We start from the raw sequence: 19,173 nt of genomic DNA on the forward strand, positions 1-19,173 counted from the left end.
TTTACATACTCCTAGTAACTGTGCCATATCAACTGCACCATTATTGTTTCTGATGAAATGTACATTCCTTCTCTGTTGGTCTTTATATAAGCACGTAAGAAGCAACTTTTTCTGATGCGTTTATTTATTGTATTGTTTAACTGTATACTGTACATCAACATTTTAATGGTGCTATATGCAAAGCCATGTTAGAAGTACAATCTCATAATACTATTGGTATAACCCATAATCCCAGGTATGAAGACCAAACGTATCGACTGAGCGTAGATACATGTACTCATGATGTGCACGACTAGTTGCATTTTGACTAGAATAAAATGTAGTCTGACAAGTCTGACAGGGATAGTCTGTTAATATCTGATGTTCTCAAAGGAGAATTAGAAAAGAGAGAAAAAAAAGAGTGACTTCAGCATCAAAGAAAAGGACTCGGTTGGTGCTAAAACTGATATTTATTGATTTGTTTTACCATTTACTTTTCAGCCGTTCCCATAAAGACTATCATTTGATATATGCACATTCGTTTATCCATAACACATGGCATGGCATTCAAATGGAAACTGTTTGCACTTCAAAAATGTAACCACCCTTTCAAAAAGGTTCAAAAACTATACATTCAGCTATGAAATATACTTCAAGATGATCTTTTGTTGAATAATACTAAAACTGTCTGTAACATTTCACATTCTGGCATTGTTATTACACACCTGTGGTGTAAAATAAGTATGTTCACAGAGAGTACATTGGACAAGATATGATTAAAATGGCTTTCGCTTGTAAAGACATATAATAACATTGCTGTACAAATACTTATTATACCTCACTTCAAAATGTGTGAATTGAATATTACACTATATTTAAAATACGATGCGTCTCTTACAGTACATTAACGTCTCCATACAATACCAAAGCTGTTTATACTGACCAACAAATGCAAAACGCAGTAACTACGAATTTTGATAAAAAATCTTTGATCTGTTTTAATGGCCAGGTATATTATCTGATTAATGTGTTATTTCGTTTCCTGACACAAGAACAAGCCAATTGATCAGAATATATCATGGAGTATCAGAAATTGCAGTCTGTCTCGATAGAAGAAAAAAAATGCATTTCAGAAAAATGACGTAGTTACTGCGTTTTGCCATGGTAGGGCAGCATGTTGATTTGGTATTGTTTGTACAGCGGTCTGCACTATCCAAAACAGAACCCATACAAAGTTGTTCCATGTACAAGTTCATGGTAGACAAAGAGTGTCAGAAAAGACAAGTGTGTGAATGTGCACTGGCACTGAAGGTTGTCAATCAAACATTTTGATACACATTGTCTAGGAGTTTTACAATTGTGGCATGCAGTTGTGGTCTTTTGACACAGGGACCTGTGTGTGTTTGAGCTGGCTCTATGTAGTTTCTCAGAAGATTTGTGTTAAAAGAAAGTCAAACACTTTAATTATGCTCCCAAACATTTAATGGGTCTAGCAACCAACGTTTCGTCCTTCTTCAGGGTCCTGTTCGCCACTGCTGACCTAAACAAAGTCCTGCAGTGAGTTTGGAACTGACCCAGTCTGAGTATACACTGTACTCGACTGAGAGGTTTCACCTTAAGAGGCTCACTCTTGGATGTTTGCCCCACACACAGTCTGCATGTATGTCATTCTGCCTGTAGATGGCAGCCTTGTCAAGGATGGTTTTGCACAGAAGACACCAGGAAAGAGAGAGTGGGTCGATAGGCGATGCACAGCAGCGTTGGTCTGTGCAGACAGGCAGGTGTTATAACACTGTGGCCTCCTCCATGGCATTGACCCACCTGCAAAACAAAAGTGAATAACATGAACACTGTAGATGTGTATGTGTGTCTGCCTGTGTGCGTGTGAGTGTGTGTGTAGCCTGACCTGCGGGCAGTGTGCTGATCGTCTGCTCTAAAGGTGTAGTATAGTGTCTTCTTGTGGTAGAGCTGAAACACGTTGGAGCTCTCCTCTCCCTCCGGCATCTCTGTCAGCTTCACTGTGAAACTCTGCAGGGGCAGAATCTCAGATGCCATCTTGTCCTGTGTTGAGACAGAGAGAGAGAAGAGAGTGAGGTAGGGACATTTATAAAGGACAGAATTTTACAGAATTTTGAGAAACAAGGAAACTAACACACACTTGTATTTGTGATTTAAGTTAACGACACTGCTTGTTATAAATGGTAGCTACCTACAAAGCTTGTAAAAAAACATACAATAAAACAGTACAAATAAAGAGAGAGCACAGAATTTCTCCAGATCAGGAGAGACTTTGTAGAAGCTTTTAAAAGAGTCCAGAATAATATGGGCATATTGTGAGTATATTGAGGGTGCGTACTCAAGTGTGTGTACGTATGTGTGTGTGTGTTTGGGGCTGGTGTGGGAGACTCTGTGCCCCCTCACCTCACGTGCTGTGAAGGTGTAGAGCACCTTGTCTTTGAGGAGGAACCACAGCCTCTTCCACTTCCTCTTGCTCTTCTTACGCCGCTGCAGACTGCCACTCATGGCCGAGCCCTCAGCCCCCAACACCACCTGCAACATAGGTCAGAGGTCAACATCATGGAGTTAGCAGGGCATACCACAGAATCTTGCATCAGAGCAGAACTACAGAACTACACTGATAAAGGTCAAAGGTGATGAGTATTGCGGACCTGGTTGAGAGAAGAGGTGCTCTTCCTGCTCCTCCACAGGCTTGGGGGCTGGAAGCTCTGGAACACAGCTGAGAGGGGCCGACTGGCCCGGTGGGTGCAGGGGCTGGAGTTACCATACGCCCCTGAGATACTGACACCTATCTTCCTGAGCTCAGCGTAGCAGTGGTCACAAACTTTGGCCATCCTGTCTTTGAGGTACTTCAGAGGATACTTGTTCCTGGAGCAGGCACGACATACCACCTGGGTGTAGAGAGCGAGAGAACAGGTGTGAAGGTGGAGCGAGAGGACCTCTGATTTAAGGAGTATTGGAGATCAAGAAGTCAAGATACTAAAAGAGTCTGCCAGGATAATGTAAAACAGTGGGTTGGGTATGTATGTCAGTATGAGTGAGAGTCTCCAGTGACAGCAGTATGATTGACAGGCTCCTACAGTAAGGCCCGTGTGTGTGTCTCACCTTCCCACAGGCGTTGCAGTGATGGCGTCTCAGGGTCATGCTGAAGTCGGAGGTACAGTTCATACACATCATCACATGAGTCACGGGCACCAGCACTGGAGCTGTCTCCCCCAGGGCCATCCACAGCTTCTCACGTGCCTGCATGGGAAAACAATGTTGCAGCAACTTTACAACAACATTACAAACCAATACATCAACATTACAACATCATACAATGTTACAACAACGTTTACAACCTATTCTGCATTTTATAAACGTCACACGTTAAATTGGTTACAAGTGAGCTATAAAGGTATGTCCTGTCCTGAGTGTCATTCAGCGGTGAACTCATTACCTCACTGCAGGGGCCACCAAAAGTACACAGGCCTGCAGCATGATCTGCTATGGCCCGACTCAGCGTGTGGAACCAGTCCTCCCTCTCACCACAGGAACTAGGGACACAGAAACAGATATGTGTTCAGGCTGTACACATAATTAGACATATACATGTGTACATATACATGCAGTATCTGTATATAAATACATATATATACTGTATGTAACCAATGGACAAGACTGGTACAAAGCCCCAGACAGATGTCCTCTGCTCTGACTTACCTGGCTGACAGGGTGATGCTGATGTCATTCACCTCGATCCTCAGGGCATTGAGCACGTTGTCTATGACGGGTATACTGACCTGGGAGAACAGGACACACACCACAGCAGTCAGCACACAGACAGACAGAAAGACATGGTAACACAGCCATAGGTCATGGGTGAGGTGTGAAGGTCAGGGAAGGTCATCTCAGTAGGAGGGGGTGGGACTCACCTTCATCCCAGACAGATAAAGAGTGTTCTTCAGCCGGTATTTACCATCCTGCTGAGGATAGGTGTACAGCATCACATCATTCATCTGGTGTAGACAGAAACAGAGGGACAAGAGGTATGATTACTATCATGTGTGCAAAGGCAGCCTGACTGCCAGCCTGAAATGTACAGCTACATTCCGGTCCTCTACCCTTCTCCTGAAGTGTGTGCTCGTATACTTTCACTAATGGATTTAAAAGGAATGTGAGGAATTCTCCCTCCAGCCATGCTTGCATCCAATCAAATGCTTTTAAATGCATGGGGGGAAGTGAACAAGAACACACTTCTGGAGACTGGAAACACAGCCCTCATCTCGTTCAAAGGGAATTTGCCACAGGGGGGCACTAAATTACCATAGTGATTTTTGAAAATTTCCTGTTGAAAAGTGATATCCCAAGTATAAATATAGTAAAGCACACACACTAAAAGGTAAAAATATGTTGAGCAAAATAGTATTTTTTTCTGACACAACTGCAAACTTCAAGGAGTGAGGCATTCAAGGAGTTGGTCTGATGGTCAGATGTGATGTCATTGATCTCCCGCCTTGCTTGAGGAACAATAGAGAACAAAAGAGGAAGACCCCACCCCCCCACTTGTGTCATGTCATGTCATACCTGGACCACCTATTGAGATGTGCCTTTTGTTTAGTAAATCAGGTGTTCAATGAGGTGAAAAGGAGACTGGAGGAGGACTTTAGAGCAATTAATGTGGAACCTCCTTGGTCGCAACATGTTTTGGGGGGGATTTCCTTTCATATTATTCACACATTCAAACGTTAACGCCTCAAACCAGACATTCCCATGTAACACAAAAAAGGCTATATGATAAAAAGGCACCAACGTTTATTTGCTTATTACACCCAACGTACTGTAATCCTCAAAACATACTTCAGCCTATTGTGTTGGAGGGCCGTATTTAGAGTGGGACAAAAGCAGTGACATCATTATTCACACATCATGTGTGCTCTAAACATCCGTGGCCCATAAGGCAGCATCCAGGAATTCTCCACCGGTCCCTTCCAGTTCCCAGCTGCTCTGAGAAACTGCGTGGTCTGGGTGGAGGCCCTGGAACCAGCCACCACTACAACAACAAAACAGGCTCAAAAGGAACAAAACAGCATGTGACCCTCTAGTCCTGACTGTGGTGCCAGGAAAATACCTCTCCCTCAACGTCAGCATAACTCAGGAGCTGATCGTGGACTTCAGGAGACAGCAGAGGGAGCACACCCCCATCCACATCGACGGGACCGCAGTGGAGAAGGTGAAAAGCTTTAAGTTCCTTGGAGTACACATCACTGACAATCTGAAATGGTCCACCCACACAGACAGTGTGGTGAAGAAGGCGCAACAGCCTCAGGAGGCTGAAGAAATTTGGAATGGGCACCTAAGACCCTCACAAACTTTTCCAGATGCACAATTGAGAGCATCCTGTCGGGCTGTATCATCACCTGGTACGGCAACTGCACCGCCCGCAAACGCAGGGCTCTCCAGAGGGTGGTGCGGTCTGCCCAATGCATCACCGGGGTCACACTGCCTGCCCTCCAGGACACCTACAGCACCCGATGTCACAGGAAGGCCAAAAAGATCATCAAGGACATCAACTGCCCGAGCCACAGCCTGTTCACCCTCTTATCATCCAGAAGGTGAGGTACAGGTACATCAAAGCTGGGACCGAGAGACTGAAAAACAGCTTCGATCTCAAGGCCATCAGACTGTTAAATAGCCATCACTAGCCAGCTACCACCCGATTACTCAACCCTGCACCTTAGAGGCTGCTGCCCTATATACATAGACATGGAATCACTGGTTACTTCAATAATGGTTAGCATGACAGTGCCTTTCCTCTGGTTAGCCATGACAGTGACATTCCTCTGGTTAGCCATGACAGTGGCTTTCCTCTGGTTAGCCATGACAGTGGCTTTCCTCTGGTTAGCCATGACAGTGGCTTTCCTCTGGTTAGCCATGACAGTGGCTTTCCTCTGGTTAGCCATGACAGTGGCTTTCCTCTGGTTAGCCATGACAGTGGCTTTCCTCTGGTTAGCCATGACAGTGGCTTTCCTCTGGTTAGCCATGACAGTGGCTTTCCTCTGGTTAGCCATGACAGTGGCTTTCCTCTGGTTAGCCATGACAGTGGCTTTCCTCTGGTTAGCATGACAGTGGCTTTCCTCTGGTTAGCATGACAGTGGCTTTCCTCTGGTTAGCATGACAGTGGCTTTCCTCTGGTTAGCATGACAGTGGCTTTCCTCTGGTTAGCATGACAGTGACTTTCCTCTGGTTAGCATGACAGTGACTTTCCTCTGGTTAGCATGACAGTGACTTTCCTCTGGTTAGCATGACAGTGACATTCCTTTAGTTGCCATGACAGTGCCTTAATGGCTGTTGAGCGCTGCTCCTCAGTGTCACTAAGTGAGTGATGGCTTTCATCATCTCTGTTTGGACTCACTTTCCTTAAAGGCCCATACATTACACCTGCTGCCCCTCTCCAGCCATCTACTCCAGGGGAGCTACTCAGTTACTCACACACATCAGTCTCTCAACCATCACTCCAGGACCAAAAGGCCCCTTGACAGCTTCTATCCCCAAGCCATAAGACTGCTGAACAATTAATTAAATGGCCACCTGGACTATTTACATTGACACTGCTGCTACTCGCTGTTTATGATCTATGCATAGTCACTTTACCCCTACCTACATGCACAAATTACCTCAACTAACCCGTAACCCCACACATTGATTAGGTACCGGTATCACTTGTACTGTATATAGCCTCGTTAATATTATTTTATTGTGTTACTTTTTTATTGCATTTTTTTACTTTAGTCTCTATTTCTTGAACTGCATTGTTGTTTCAAGGTCTACACCTGTTGTATTCGCATGTGACAAATAAAACTTGATTTGATATACAACCCATTTGGGAGACACAGGGAGAGAGAGACATGAAGACAATAAGAAAGTGGTAGGAAAAGGAAGCAGAGAAAGAATGGCTCCTCAAAAAATGGCTCCCAGCTAGCACATAACGTTCTGAGAACCATATGTTTCTTAGAGCTCGGTGAGAGCGTGGTTGTCCTATGGTTATTTTGCATACAACCTTCCCACAATGTTCTGAGAATGGTGCAGGACAGTTGCTTGGCATTAGAACATTCTCAGCACATTTAAGGAACTTCACAAAATAATGTTATTTTCTTGGTATTTCATTACTTTAACAGAATGTTTCCTAAAAGTTCAAACATGGTTACATTGAATTACATTTTTGGTAATGTTCTAGGAATGTTCTCCAACTAGTTTCACATTGTTTCTTAACGTTCTCTTTTTGAGAACATTCCCAATGTTCTTCTGTGGGAATTTCAGTACTTCAGCATTATGTTACCTACAGGTTTCCTTATGGTTCTATTTAAATTTATATTTTCAGAATATTCAGAGAATGTTAAGAAACAACGTTCTTCGTGGGAATTTCAGTACTTCAGCATTATGTTTCCTACATGTTTCCTCATAGTTCTATTTAAAGTCATGTTCTCAAATTGTTCCAAGAAACATACAGCGTTGTTCCCACAACCAATGTGAAACCAAAAACATACGTTCCACAACTTCCAAGGAACCAAATGTGCAAGTTGGGTTGTGTTCATATAATGCAGATTCTAAAATGAACACATATTTTGTTTTATTTCAGTACAAAGTACATACTAGTAAATGTCACAATAGATACCCAATAGATATGATACCCTTTTCTTCTTTCTACCATTTACTTCCTTAAGACTTTGTTTTTATGTCCCTTCCCCCAGTCTACAGAGTGTCTAGCCTTTGCAGCCCTGTCAGTCTCCTCACTGCACAGGAAGCCAGCATCCAGTGACCCACACCAAACATCCTGTGAGGAAGCAGGGCCCTCGAAAACAAGCCCTGTGAGAGGGAGGCACCTGGCTGGGTATGGTAGGGCTAGGGTTGCCAATTTCTGGGAACGTTCAACAAATTCCCTGGTTTTCTCAAAATCTCAGTTGGAGGATTCCCGGAATCAGGAGGGAATAAGCAGGAAATCCGGAATCCTACAACTGTTATTTTGGGAAAATCAGGGAATTTATTTAATGTTCCTGGAATTTTGCAACCCTGGGTGTGGCCCTGTGGCCTTGTCCTCCTTCCTCTGCCTGCTTCTACATTCTGCCTCCCTCTGCCTCGCCCTGTCTCCCTCTACATCTGATTGCCTTTACCAGCCACAACAGTATCCAGAAAACTTGGATAAGACCCCACCCTTACATGATCAGAATTACCACCATGTGTGATACTGAAATATTTGTGAAAGTTTTAATGACACACGAAGAGGATAGTGGTTAGTAGACCGGCAATAGTTACCAGAAATAGGTGTCTGGGCTGTCTGCTTTTCCTTGAAACTTTCATTAGAGTGCCTTCCTTCACAAACACCTGCACACACACAGAAATAGAGAACATGTTAGCAAGAGACCTGCCTGTACTGTACTAGCACTGGGCTTTTAGATCCCGTGCCGGATTTCTAGTAGGCCACGGTCTGAGATTGGTATTATTCACTGTTTATGTTATGTTTGTTGAACAGAGTAACACTGTTCAGAGAGAGAGAGAGGCAGACTGATCTCACCCTTCCTGGCTTGAGTAGATCTCTCTTGCCTCTGACACTGTACTCAATGTGGACCAGCCGCAACAAATTCTCCTGTGTGTCAGAGAGACAGAGAGAGAGAGGGACAAGAGAGGAGAGTGAGATAAGGAGGGATTTTCCTGTGAGAGATGGGTAAAGAGAGAAACTGTCCTTGTGAATGAGAGGGAGGGCAGCGGAAAGGGATGTGCTGCTGGAAACTGAATAGGAGTGGAAGAGATAGTGTGTGTGTGTGTGTGTGTCACACACACACTGTAAAGGGGTTACTGTGAATTTGACAGTATAGCTTACAGGCAGTAAAAAAGTAGCTTACAGGCAGTTCGGTGGCAAGTAAAATTCAGTATTGTATATTACAGTAATATAAATAAGGTATCTACGAAAGTACCGTATATAGACACACAGTACAATACCCCAAAATGTACTGTATTATACTGTAAAAAAGTAAATGCTACCGTAATCAGAATAATGGATAAATTAATGAAATTCATTGAGGCATTTGTATTTCACAGTATTTTTCTGTAATTACAAGGGATTGGTGCAAGCAGGTTTACTGCTAGGTAAAGTGTTTTCACATTACAGCATATTAATGAATAATTGGTGGCACTTCTAGAGGCCTTAACAAAGGCTTCCAAACTGGCAATGACTACAGACCTAAACAGACAGGGCAAAATGCTCAACCATTTAAGGCTTAAGGCTTTCTGCCATTCCAATCTGTCCCTATACATTTTAAATTAATGGGACAATATAACCATATAGGATTTCAATTGGTACAGCATTCTCAATCACAGGTGCAACAAATACTCAATATGTTAATGAGCTAGAAACAGCAATACCATGCACCCACTAGTGGTCGATAGGTTTTCCATTCGAAATACAGCAATTATTTCCCCGCCCACAACATTTTCCCACAATGCACCATAATTTACAGTTGGCTGCAGTAAAACATTTCAGGGTATTTTACTGTTGATAATACCCCAAATTACCATATGAATGATAGTTTTCTGTCACAGTGTATACATAGTCTGATGGGGAGAGGAAGGAGCTAGTGCAGAGGATCTGTTGAGGGAATGAGTGTGTGTTTGAGTAAAAGAGGGAGAGAGAAAGAAAATTAAAAGAGAGTAATATGAGAGAGGTGAGATGGTAAGGAAGATCTGTGTGGCTGTGAGAGACAGGGGATATATGATCTATCTCAGGAGGATCTGTGTGGCTGTTGGAGAGACAGGGGATATATGATCTATCTTAGGAGGATATGTGTGGCTATGAGAGACAGGGGATATATGATCTATCTTAGGAGGATCTGTGTTGCTGTGAGAGACAGGGGATATATGATCTATCTTAGGAGGATCTGTATGGCTGTGAGAGACAGAGGATATATGATCTATCTTAGGAGGATCTGTGTGACTGTTGGAGAGACAGAGGATATATGATCTATCTTAGGAGGATCTGTGTGACTGTTGGAGAGACAGAGGATATATGATCTATCTTAGGAGGATCTTTGTGGCTGTGAGAGACAGGGGATATATTATCTATCTTAGGAGGATCTGTGTGGCTGTGAGAGACAGGGGATAGAACATCTATCTTAGGAGGATCTGTGTGAGGGTGTGTGTGTGCTCTACAATGTAAGTAATGTCCTTACTCATACTGCACCCTTTGTTACGACGCACCTGGGATCTTTGATGATATCATCTTTCCTCGCCCTTACATTAATCAATAGGCAACAGAGCCCAGTTAGAGCAGAGAAACAGGCCTCTCCAAGATCACTGACGCGGTTTCACTCACAATAGTGTTGCCATGCGGAACCAAGAAGGATTTACACAGGGAAAATGTGAGCTGTCTCCACACTTTCAAGTTCACACTCCAAGTTTGTACATTCTGTACATGCATACCTCTAGCAAACACTTGCATGAGCACATGTACACAGTAGTCTGAAATAAATACAGAAACACCCATACAGACACACCGACTTACCCCTTGCTTGAGATTTTCATTAGCCTGGTCTGCCACCTCTGAAACGATGACTAAGGCAGCTGGAACACAGAGGGAGAGACAGAAAGGGTTAATGCCCATTAATACGCAGGGAGTAAACACTGCCATGTTTGGGCCTAAACAACTAACCTATGATATTGTATCTAAGTCCGTGTGTGTGTGTGTGTGTGTGTGTGTGTGTGTGTGTGTGTGTGTGTGTGTGTGTGTGTGTGTGTGTGTGTGTGTGTGTGTGTGTGTGTGTGTGTGTGTGCGTGCGTCACTGCTGAAGAGATGACTGTTGGCATGTATAGAAGAAACTACAGCAATTCTTATAAAGCAGAGAAAGACCACACCTTGTGTATCCTCATATTCTTTCGAATCAGGGGAGAGGTTGTTTAAGTAATCTAGAAAACATAACGGCACAAACAAATTATTCAAAAACAGAAACAGATGAATAATGTGTAGAATGCCAAATAACACTATTCAAGGTCGAGAGCCAAGATGGGGTACTTAAATGAAAGTTAGTATTACAATTTTGCAATAGTACATTATGAGGTGTGTGTCAAATACCTGTGAGCAGCATGCGGTACTGGAGAACTCTCACAATGACCTGCAGCAGCTGGTGCTTCAATTGGACCTGAGCTCCATCTGGACCTTGCTTCTGCATACATAAACACATTGCCAGGTTAACACACACCTGCATGCATGACTGTGGAACATACACACACGCATTGTGCACAGACATGAACACATAACCTCACACACGCAAATAAATAATACAATTGTAACGACTTCCATCGAAGGTGGCTCCTCTCCCTCTTAGGGAGGCGCTCGGCGGTTGTCGTCTCCGATTCCTTTTCCCTTTTCTGTTGGTTTTGTCTTTATTGGTTTCACCTGTTCCTTGTTTATGGTTAATTCGGGGCTATTTAAGCCTTCAAGGCCCACCTGCTTTTGTGCGGGCTTATTTTCTGTTCTGTCAGTGGAGATTTGTGTTCTGTTACATTACGTATTGTTTGGTGTCCCGTTTTGTTGGTCATTTGTGCCTGTTTTTGGCGTGACCAATTTTGGGAATAAATATGTATTTTCTGAAAACTCTGCTCTCTGCGCCTGACTACACACCCACCACTCCTAGCTAACGTGACAACAATGCACAACACTACTCTCAATTTGGGTTACCTCTGTTGAAATTATGCAATCAAAGCTATAGATGACAGAAGGATTAATGAGATAATCTTGACAGATCGTTTGACCACCAACCTGACCACTCCAAATCTCCTCACCACACAAACCCTGTACTGTCTCTATTCTTCTGCCCTATGGAATCCCTTCAAAAGAGAAAGGGGAGAAGAAGCGAGATATCTAAAACAAATCTATCACAGGCTAATTGTGTCTGATGGACATATATTCCCAGTCCCAGAGAGGGTCTATAATACAAAGGGCCCAGAGCAGATCCACACATCACCACTGACTGAGGAGTCTCCTAACCCAATAGAGCCCCGTTCCTCATTAGAGACGAAGAGATAACCCCCCGCGGGACTGAGACAGCCATCCCTTAATTTACACTGGGTGACTGTGGAACGCACACACACACAAACGCAGGCCCGCAAACATACACACATACACACACTCACATGTAAGCACACACACACGTACACATGCAAACACGCATACAGGCACGCAAGTACACACACACAGACACATGCAAGCACACCCACAAATGTATGGACACACACACACACACACACACACACACACACACACACACACACACACACACACACACACACACACACACACACACACACACACACACACACACACACACACACACACACACACACACACACACACACACACACACACAGGGCTGGCGAGACAATATTGCTGGCCCTATAAAGGGGAGGATTAATAGCCACCACACACCAACCTTGGTCTTCATTATGAGAGATGGAGCATAGCAGAACGGAGTAAAAATAGAGCAACGATTTGGAACCAGGATTCTAGTGTCAAACCCCCACCTCCAATCAGCTAATCCACCTCCCTAAATTCTCTTTCTCTCTTTGTCTCTGTTTCACTCCCATTTTCTCTTACTCCATTCCCTCCCCCTATGGAAAAACCACATGATTTCACATGTGAAATTATGTGGTTTTGGAACAGTTCTCATGTAATGATATTTCACATGAATATTTTCACATGTGATCACATAACCTTTCACATTACATTGTGCATGTTTATATATACACGGTAACTATTATTTAACACGTCTCACCTGGGATCTGAACACACATAGATGACAGAAGGATTAATGAGATAATCTTGACAGATCGTTTGACCACCAACCTGACCACTCCAAATCTCCTCACCACACAAACCCTGTACTGTCTCTATTCTTCTGCCCTATGGAATCCCTTCAAAAGAGAAAGGGGAGAAGAAGCGAGATATCTAAAATGACATTCCAATCTTCCTGCTATGCCACCATGTCGATGTCAATAACTGATTTCACTTGGATTCCTACACGTTGGACTTCAAATTAAATCATATTGAAAAGCCAGCACTAAGTGATAATGTCAAATGTAATCACATTGATCACATAAAGACGTTTGCACTATTTTAGCAGAGCAGCGTGACACTTATCGAATTTGCAGTTTTGTATGTGAAAAATGTATAATGTTGTCACGTGTAGTTTCATGGTATCATATGTTGAAATTTTGCAACCCCATGTTTTCACATTTATTTCACATGAGATCATTTGTATTTGTATATATTAGGGATCCCCATTAGCTGCTGCCAAGCTAATAGAATTTAGTGTGTTCCCTCAGGCCACTTGTCACGCCCTGACCATAGAGAGCCTTTTATTCTCTATGTTGGTTAGGTCAGGGTGTGACTAGGGTGGGTTATCTAGGTTGTTTTATGTCTATGTTGGCCTGGTATGGTTCCCAATCAGAGGCAGCTGTTTATCGTTGTCTCTGATTGGGGATCATATATAGGCAGCCATTTCCCCACTGTTTTTTTGTGGGATCTTGTTTTGAGTTAGTGCATGTAGCACCTCTTATGTTACGGTTCGTTGTTTGTTTCTTTTTTTGTTTTGTAAGTTTCACAAAATAAAGATGTGGAACTCAGAGCACGTTGCGCCTTGGTCTGTCTCTACACACAGCCGTGACACCACTACTCCACTATCACATATGTGACCCATTTCAGAAAACTAGGCGTATGTCGTGGGTCACTACTTCACAGGAGAACCTTTGAACGTAAACTTAAAAAAAAAAATCAAACTGCATTGGTTTAGCCACAGAAAAAGTCAACAACCTTCCCGCTAGCCATGATTGGCTGAGATAATGGGTGGGCTGGACATGCCAAGAGATGAGTTTGGATTGGTCTGCCATATAGCATGCTTCTGTCTATTTGAGCTGGTCAGTATGTCTAGGTAATCCTGTCTAACGCAGCTTTTTTTTTTTTATGTATCGTGTAGTAAAACTGCATAAGTGTTGCTCTCCACTTTCTGCGGGACTGAGTTTTGAAATCAGTGGAATTCGAGTATGATAGCTAAGGAGATGGAGAAAACACCTGTCTCCGGATTACATCTCAAACTAAGGGCAACCATGGCATCCGACAGGAGATGCGTCCATCCATGAATGATGTAAGATAGTCTAGCTAGCTACATTTTCAGATATTACATTCTTCTAATTTTGACAAAGTGGTTTCATTTCAAGTTAATGTGTACTGTTGGCTAGCTAGCTAATGTTAGCTGGCTGGCTCGCTAATGTTATGTGTATGATCCTATTATTCGTATCTCAGAGGAATTTGCTTGGCTAGCTATAGCCTAATGTTAGCCAGCTAACATTGAACCTGGTTGGTTAGCTGCCTGAAGATTCATGCAGGGTAGTAACGTCATGAGTTGGGATTATGGTTCATTATTTACCTAGCTATCTAGCTAACGTTAGCTGGTTGGCTTGCTAGCTAATGTTACGTGTATGATTTTATTATTCGTATCTCAGAGGAATTTGCTTGGCTAGCTATAGCCTAATGTCAGCTAGCTAACATTGAACCTGGTTGGTTAGCTTCCTGCAGATTCATGCAGGGTAGTAATGTCATGAGATGGGATTATAGTTCATTGTTTAGCTAGCTAATGTTAGCTGGCTGGCTCACTAGCTAACGTTATGTGTATGATCTTATTATTTGTTTCTCAGAGCCATTTTGCTTGGCTAGCTGTAGCCTAATGTTAGCTAGCTAACATTGAACCTGGTTGGTTAGCTACCTGCAGATTCATGCAGGGTAGTACCGTCATGAGTTGGGATTATGGTTCATTGTTTACTTAGCTAGCTACATGTTTTAACAAAAGACTCCACTATGCAAGTAACCATTTCGGGTGCGTTCGTAAATTCAGTCTGGCTATCTACTCCGATTTCAGAGCACTCGTCTGAGTGTGCCAGAGCGCAGAATAAATTATGAATTTACGAACGCTCAACACCAGTTGAATATGGCCGGTGTCAGTAAACGTTGGCAAAAAAGCGTAATTACCCAGCTAGCAATGAGGAATCGGCCCAGAAGCGGCACTCTTCCGGGGGGGCGGAACTGATTGAATTGGCCTGGAATCGGGTGTCGGACTCGGCCAGGAATCAAATTGAAAGTACATCGGGCCGTTTCTGTCTACCAGAATTCAGACGACTTTGCCGGCATCTTATCAGAATCACCCCAGAAGCAGCCCGATGCAAATTTAAATAAATGTATACAAAATGACCCGATTTAGTGACTTAAAATATTACTATTATACATTTTATACATACAAATCATTCCCATCCACAAAAAAGCATTTTGTCTCAGAGGAAACACCATACACCTGGTGACCGTGTCAGCGTGCATGCTCCTAGCCTGCCACAGGAGTCGCTACAGCACGATGGGACAATGACATCCCAGCCGGCCAAACCTTCCCCTAACTTGGACGACGCTGGGCCAATTGTGCATCGCCTCATGGGTTTCCCGGTCGACACAGGTCTCGAACCAGCATCTGTAGAAACGCAGTTTGCACTGGGATGCAGTGTCTTAGACCGCTGCGCCACTCGGGAAGTTCCAGCCGCAAATGTTTTAATGCTTATCAATTGTCTTGCACAAAGTATCAAAATACTAAAATACTACACAGGACTCTGAAAGAATTTCATTTAAATGTTAATTGTATTTTTTTTTATCACAGAAACAATGAGAAAATATGTAAAAAAATAAATAATGAAATGTTAATTATATAAAGCAGCCCGTGTAATAATCTGCCAGAGCGTAGCCCTAATCGGCCTGAGCCCCAAGTAATACATTTGGGCCAAATAACTCTCACCGGAATCGGCCCGAGCCCCAAGTAATTCATTTGGGCCAGATAACCCTCACCGGAATTGGCCCGAGCCCCAAGTAATACATTTGGGCCAGATAACTCACACCGGAATCGGCCCGAGCTCAATCCCTGCATCCTAGCCACAAGTAATACTGCCGAAGGCGGCCCAGACCCGGGCCCCATGACGTCGGCCGATTCTGACTCTCAGCCGAGTCTGACTCTCAGCCGAATGCCCCGACTCTCAGCCGGAATCGGTCCAGATCCACTGTGCTAGCTGGGTAAATTGTTACCAGCACCACAGTTAGTCACCAACACCCTGAAAAACATGAAAACAGCCTAACCAGCTCTGCCAGGGCGAGTAAAATGGTCAGAGTGGGGTGTTCTCTCATTTGTGTCTGGAAGTAGCTAGCAAGCTAGCCAATGTTAGCCAGTTAACTTGGGCGCTTGACTGCCGTTGTGAGGTCAGAATGTTCGGATCAACTCTACTCATCGGCCAGAGCATCCAGTGTGCACTCTGGATGCTCTGAGAGCGAAATGCTCAGAATATATGAATGGACATTCTGACAGCACAGTTGCAGTCACCAATGCTCTGGATAACATAACAGCCTAACCAGCTCTGCTGGGGCGAGTGTAACAGTATAACTTTAAACCGTCCCCTCGCCCCAACACAGGCGCGAACCAGGGACCCTCTGGACACATCAACAACTGACACCCACGAAGCGTCGTTAACCATCGCTCCACAAAAGCCGCTGCCCTTGCAGAGCAAGGGGCAACACTACTAATAGGTTTCAGAGCAAGTGACGTAACTGATTGAAACGCTACTAGCGCGTACCCGCTAACTAGCTAGCCAGCCATTTCACATCCGTTACACTCACCCCCCTTTCAACCTCCTCCTTCTCCGCAGCAACCAGTGATCCGGGTCAACAGCATCAATGTAACAGTATAACTTTACGGCGTCCCCTCGCCCCGACACGGGCGCGAACCAGGGACCCTCTGCACACATCAACAACGGTGGCCCACGAAGCATCGTTACCCATCGCTCCACAAAGGCCACGGCTTTTGCAGAGCAAGGGGCAACACTACTAATAGGTTTCAGAGCAAGTGACGTAACTGATTGAAACGCTACTAGCGCGTACCCGCTAACTAGCTAGCCATTTCACATCCGTTACACGAGTAATGTTCTCTCATTTGTATCTGGAATTCGCTAGCAAGTTAGCTTGGGTGCTTGACTGCTGTTGTATGTATATAACGATCGGATCAACCCCTTAAAGAGATGGGTGGGGCTAAAGCTTAAGAGGGTGGGAACGATGCCGAATGGGTGTAGACAAAGAAGGGCTCTCCAATAGTAGTACCAAAACATTCAAAGGACATTTTCTCAAAAGTGAGTTTACAAGTTTATTAACTTTCAAAGCAGAATTACTTTCCCATTGTTCCTCAACTGTAGTGTATGATGTACCATTTTGTAGCTCTGAGTCTCTAATTTTATCCAATGTAAAAAACACAATTTCGAATTTTGCTACGTAAGACCGATTTGAGCAGGTCGGTCACATATTTACAATACAACATCCACGTGTGTTTAGAGTGCGTGTCTTATCATGTTCATGTGTGTCTGTACCTGTGTGTGTCTTTCACATTATTCACATTATTTTTATCTGTTTTCTTTATCCGATTTTGCTGCTTGCATAAGTTACCTGATGTGAAAATGAGTTCCATGTAGCGATGGCTCTATATAGTACTGTGCACCTCCCATAGTCTGTTCTTGACTTGGGAATTGTGAAGAGACTTTGGTGGCATGTCTTGTGGGGTATGCATGGGTGTCCGAGCTGTGTGCTCGTAGTTTAAACAGACACCTTGGTGCATTCAGCACGTCAACACTTCTTACAAAAACAAGTAGTGATGAAGTCAATCTCTCCTCCACTTTGAGCCATGAGAGACTTACTTGCATGTTATTAATGTTAGCTCTCTGTGTATATCCAAGGGCCAGCCGACTGCCCTGTTCTGAGCCAATTGTAATTTTCCGAGGTCCCTCTTTGTGGCACCTGACCACACGACTGAACAGTAGTCCAGGTGCGACAAAACTAGAGCCTGTAGGACCTGCCTTGTTGATAGTGTTGTTTAAAAGGCAGAGTGCTTTATTATGGACAGACCTCTCCCCATCTTTACTACTGTTGTATCAACATGTTTTGACAACAGTCCAGGGTTACTCCAAGCAGTTTAGTCACCTGAATTTGCTCAATTTCCACATTACTTACTACAAGATTCAGTTGATGTTTAGGGTTTAGTCAATGATTTGTCCCAAATACAATGCTCTTAGTTTTTGAAATATTTAGGACTAATTTATTCCTTGCCACCCATTCTGAAACTAACTGCAGCTCTTTGTTAAGTGTTGCAATGATTTCACTCACTGTAGTAGCTGACGTGTATAGTATTGAGTCATCCACATACATAGCCACACTGGCTTTACTCATGGCCAGTGGCATGTCATTAGTAAAGATTGAAAAAAGTAAGGGGCCTAGACAGCTGCCCTGGGGAATTCTGGATTCTATCTGGATTATGTTGGATACTCTTTCATTAAAGAACACCCTCTGTGATATGCTAGACATGTAACTCATGCTTTCACATGTGCTCAAATGTTATCACGTGTAGTTTCATGTTATCACATGTTGCTTTTATATGATGTCACGTTATCACATTAACTTCACATAAGATCACATGTGATCACATGTGAAAGTCATGTGTTTTTCCATAAGGGTCTCTCTAAAGGCACCTTACATTAGCTCTGTGTGGTTTCCTCTCTCTCGCTTTGGATTACCCTTCAGTTTTCCCCTCCCTTTTCAATAAAAACATCCCATCATTAAAACCTCTCCCTGACAGAACACCAGCACCTCAAGTGTCGCTTGTTCATGTAAATTGTGATCCAGTTGACACTTGTACGGCTGAAATGGCTTCTGTGGCGAGCCAAATATGATAATTAGTGCGTGGTTGTTTGGGTGAGTGAGCCAAAAAGAGGCGGTGCCTACACACACACACACACACACATACATACAGTCATGGCCAGCTGATTCGCTGGCTGCACACACAGCTGATCTAATTGGGGAGTTGTAAAGGAGGCTGCCTCTCTAATTAGCTTGTGTCTGCCTCATTACCCAGCTGCCTATACTGGGATTTATCACCATCACACTGTCTTTATCTCTCTCTGTGCACCTGCTGCATCTCACACACAAACACTCTCCTCCTCTTGTGTTTCCTTCTCAAGGGAACACAAACACCTAGGCACAAACACCAACACAAGCATTCAATATCACATCAACATCACAGCCACACACAC

The 19,173-nt window shown here is 43.7% G+C and overlaps 1 protein-coding gene across 2 annotated transcripts in view; it reads right to left on the bottom strand.

Moving 5' to 3' along the window:
* Positions 1-430: 430 nt before the first annotated feature.
* The window catches only part of LOC139535626 (FYVE, RhoGEF and PH domain-containing protein 5-like), a 46,690-nt gene continuing 27,947 nt past the window's right edge, over positions 431-19,173 (bottom strand). Inside the window, exons 8-20 of one of the 2 annotated variants that reach the window (XM_071335227.1) lie at positions 11,099-11,189; positions 10,882-10,932; positions 10,532-10,590; positions 8,549-8,620; positions 8,290-8,358; positions 3,912-3,995; positions 3,700-3,779; positions 3,437-3,533; positions 3,103-3,240; positions 2,649-2,888; positions 2,428-2,529; positions 1,886-2,040; positions 431-1,800 (exon numbers count right to left, since the gene is read on the bottom strand). In XM_071335227.1, coding sequence (XP_071191328.1) covers positions 1,764-1,800; positions 1,886-2,040; positions 2,428-2,529; positions 2,649-2,888; positions 3,103-3,240; positions 3,437-3,533; positions 3,700-3,779; positions 3,912-3,995; positions 8,290-8,358; positions 8,549-8,620; positions 10,532-10,590; positions 10,882-10,932; positions 11,099-11,189 — 1,275 coding nt within the window. In that variant the 3' untranslated portion in view covers positions 431-1,763. Of the gene's footprint in view, positions 1,801-1,885; positions 2,041-2,400; positions 2,530-2,648; positions 2,889-3,102; positions 3,241-3,436; positions 3,534-3,699; positions 3,780-3,911; positions 3,996-8,289; positions 8,359-8,548; positions 8,621-10,531; positions 10,591-10,881; positions 10,933-11,098; positions 11,190-19,173 lie in introns of both variants that reach the window. The other variant, XM_071335226.1, reaches the window with a different exon arrangement.

Source organism: Salvelinus alpinus, chromosome 12 (assembly GCF_045679555.1).
Source record: "Salvelinus alpinus chromosome 12, SLU_Salpinus.1, whole genome shotgun sequence".
NCBI classification, from domain to species: domain Eukaryota; kingdom Metazoa; phylum Chordata; class Actinopteri; order Salmoniformes; family Salmonidae; genus Salvelinus; species Salvelinus alpinus.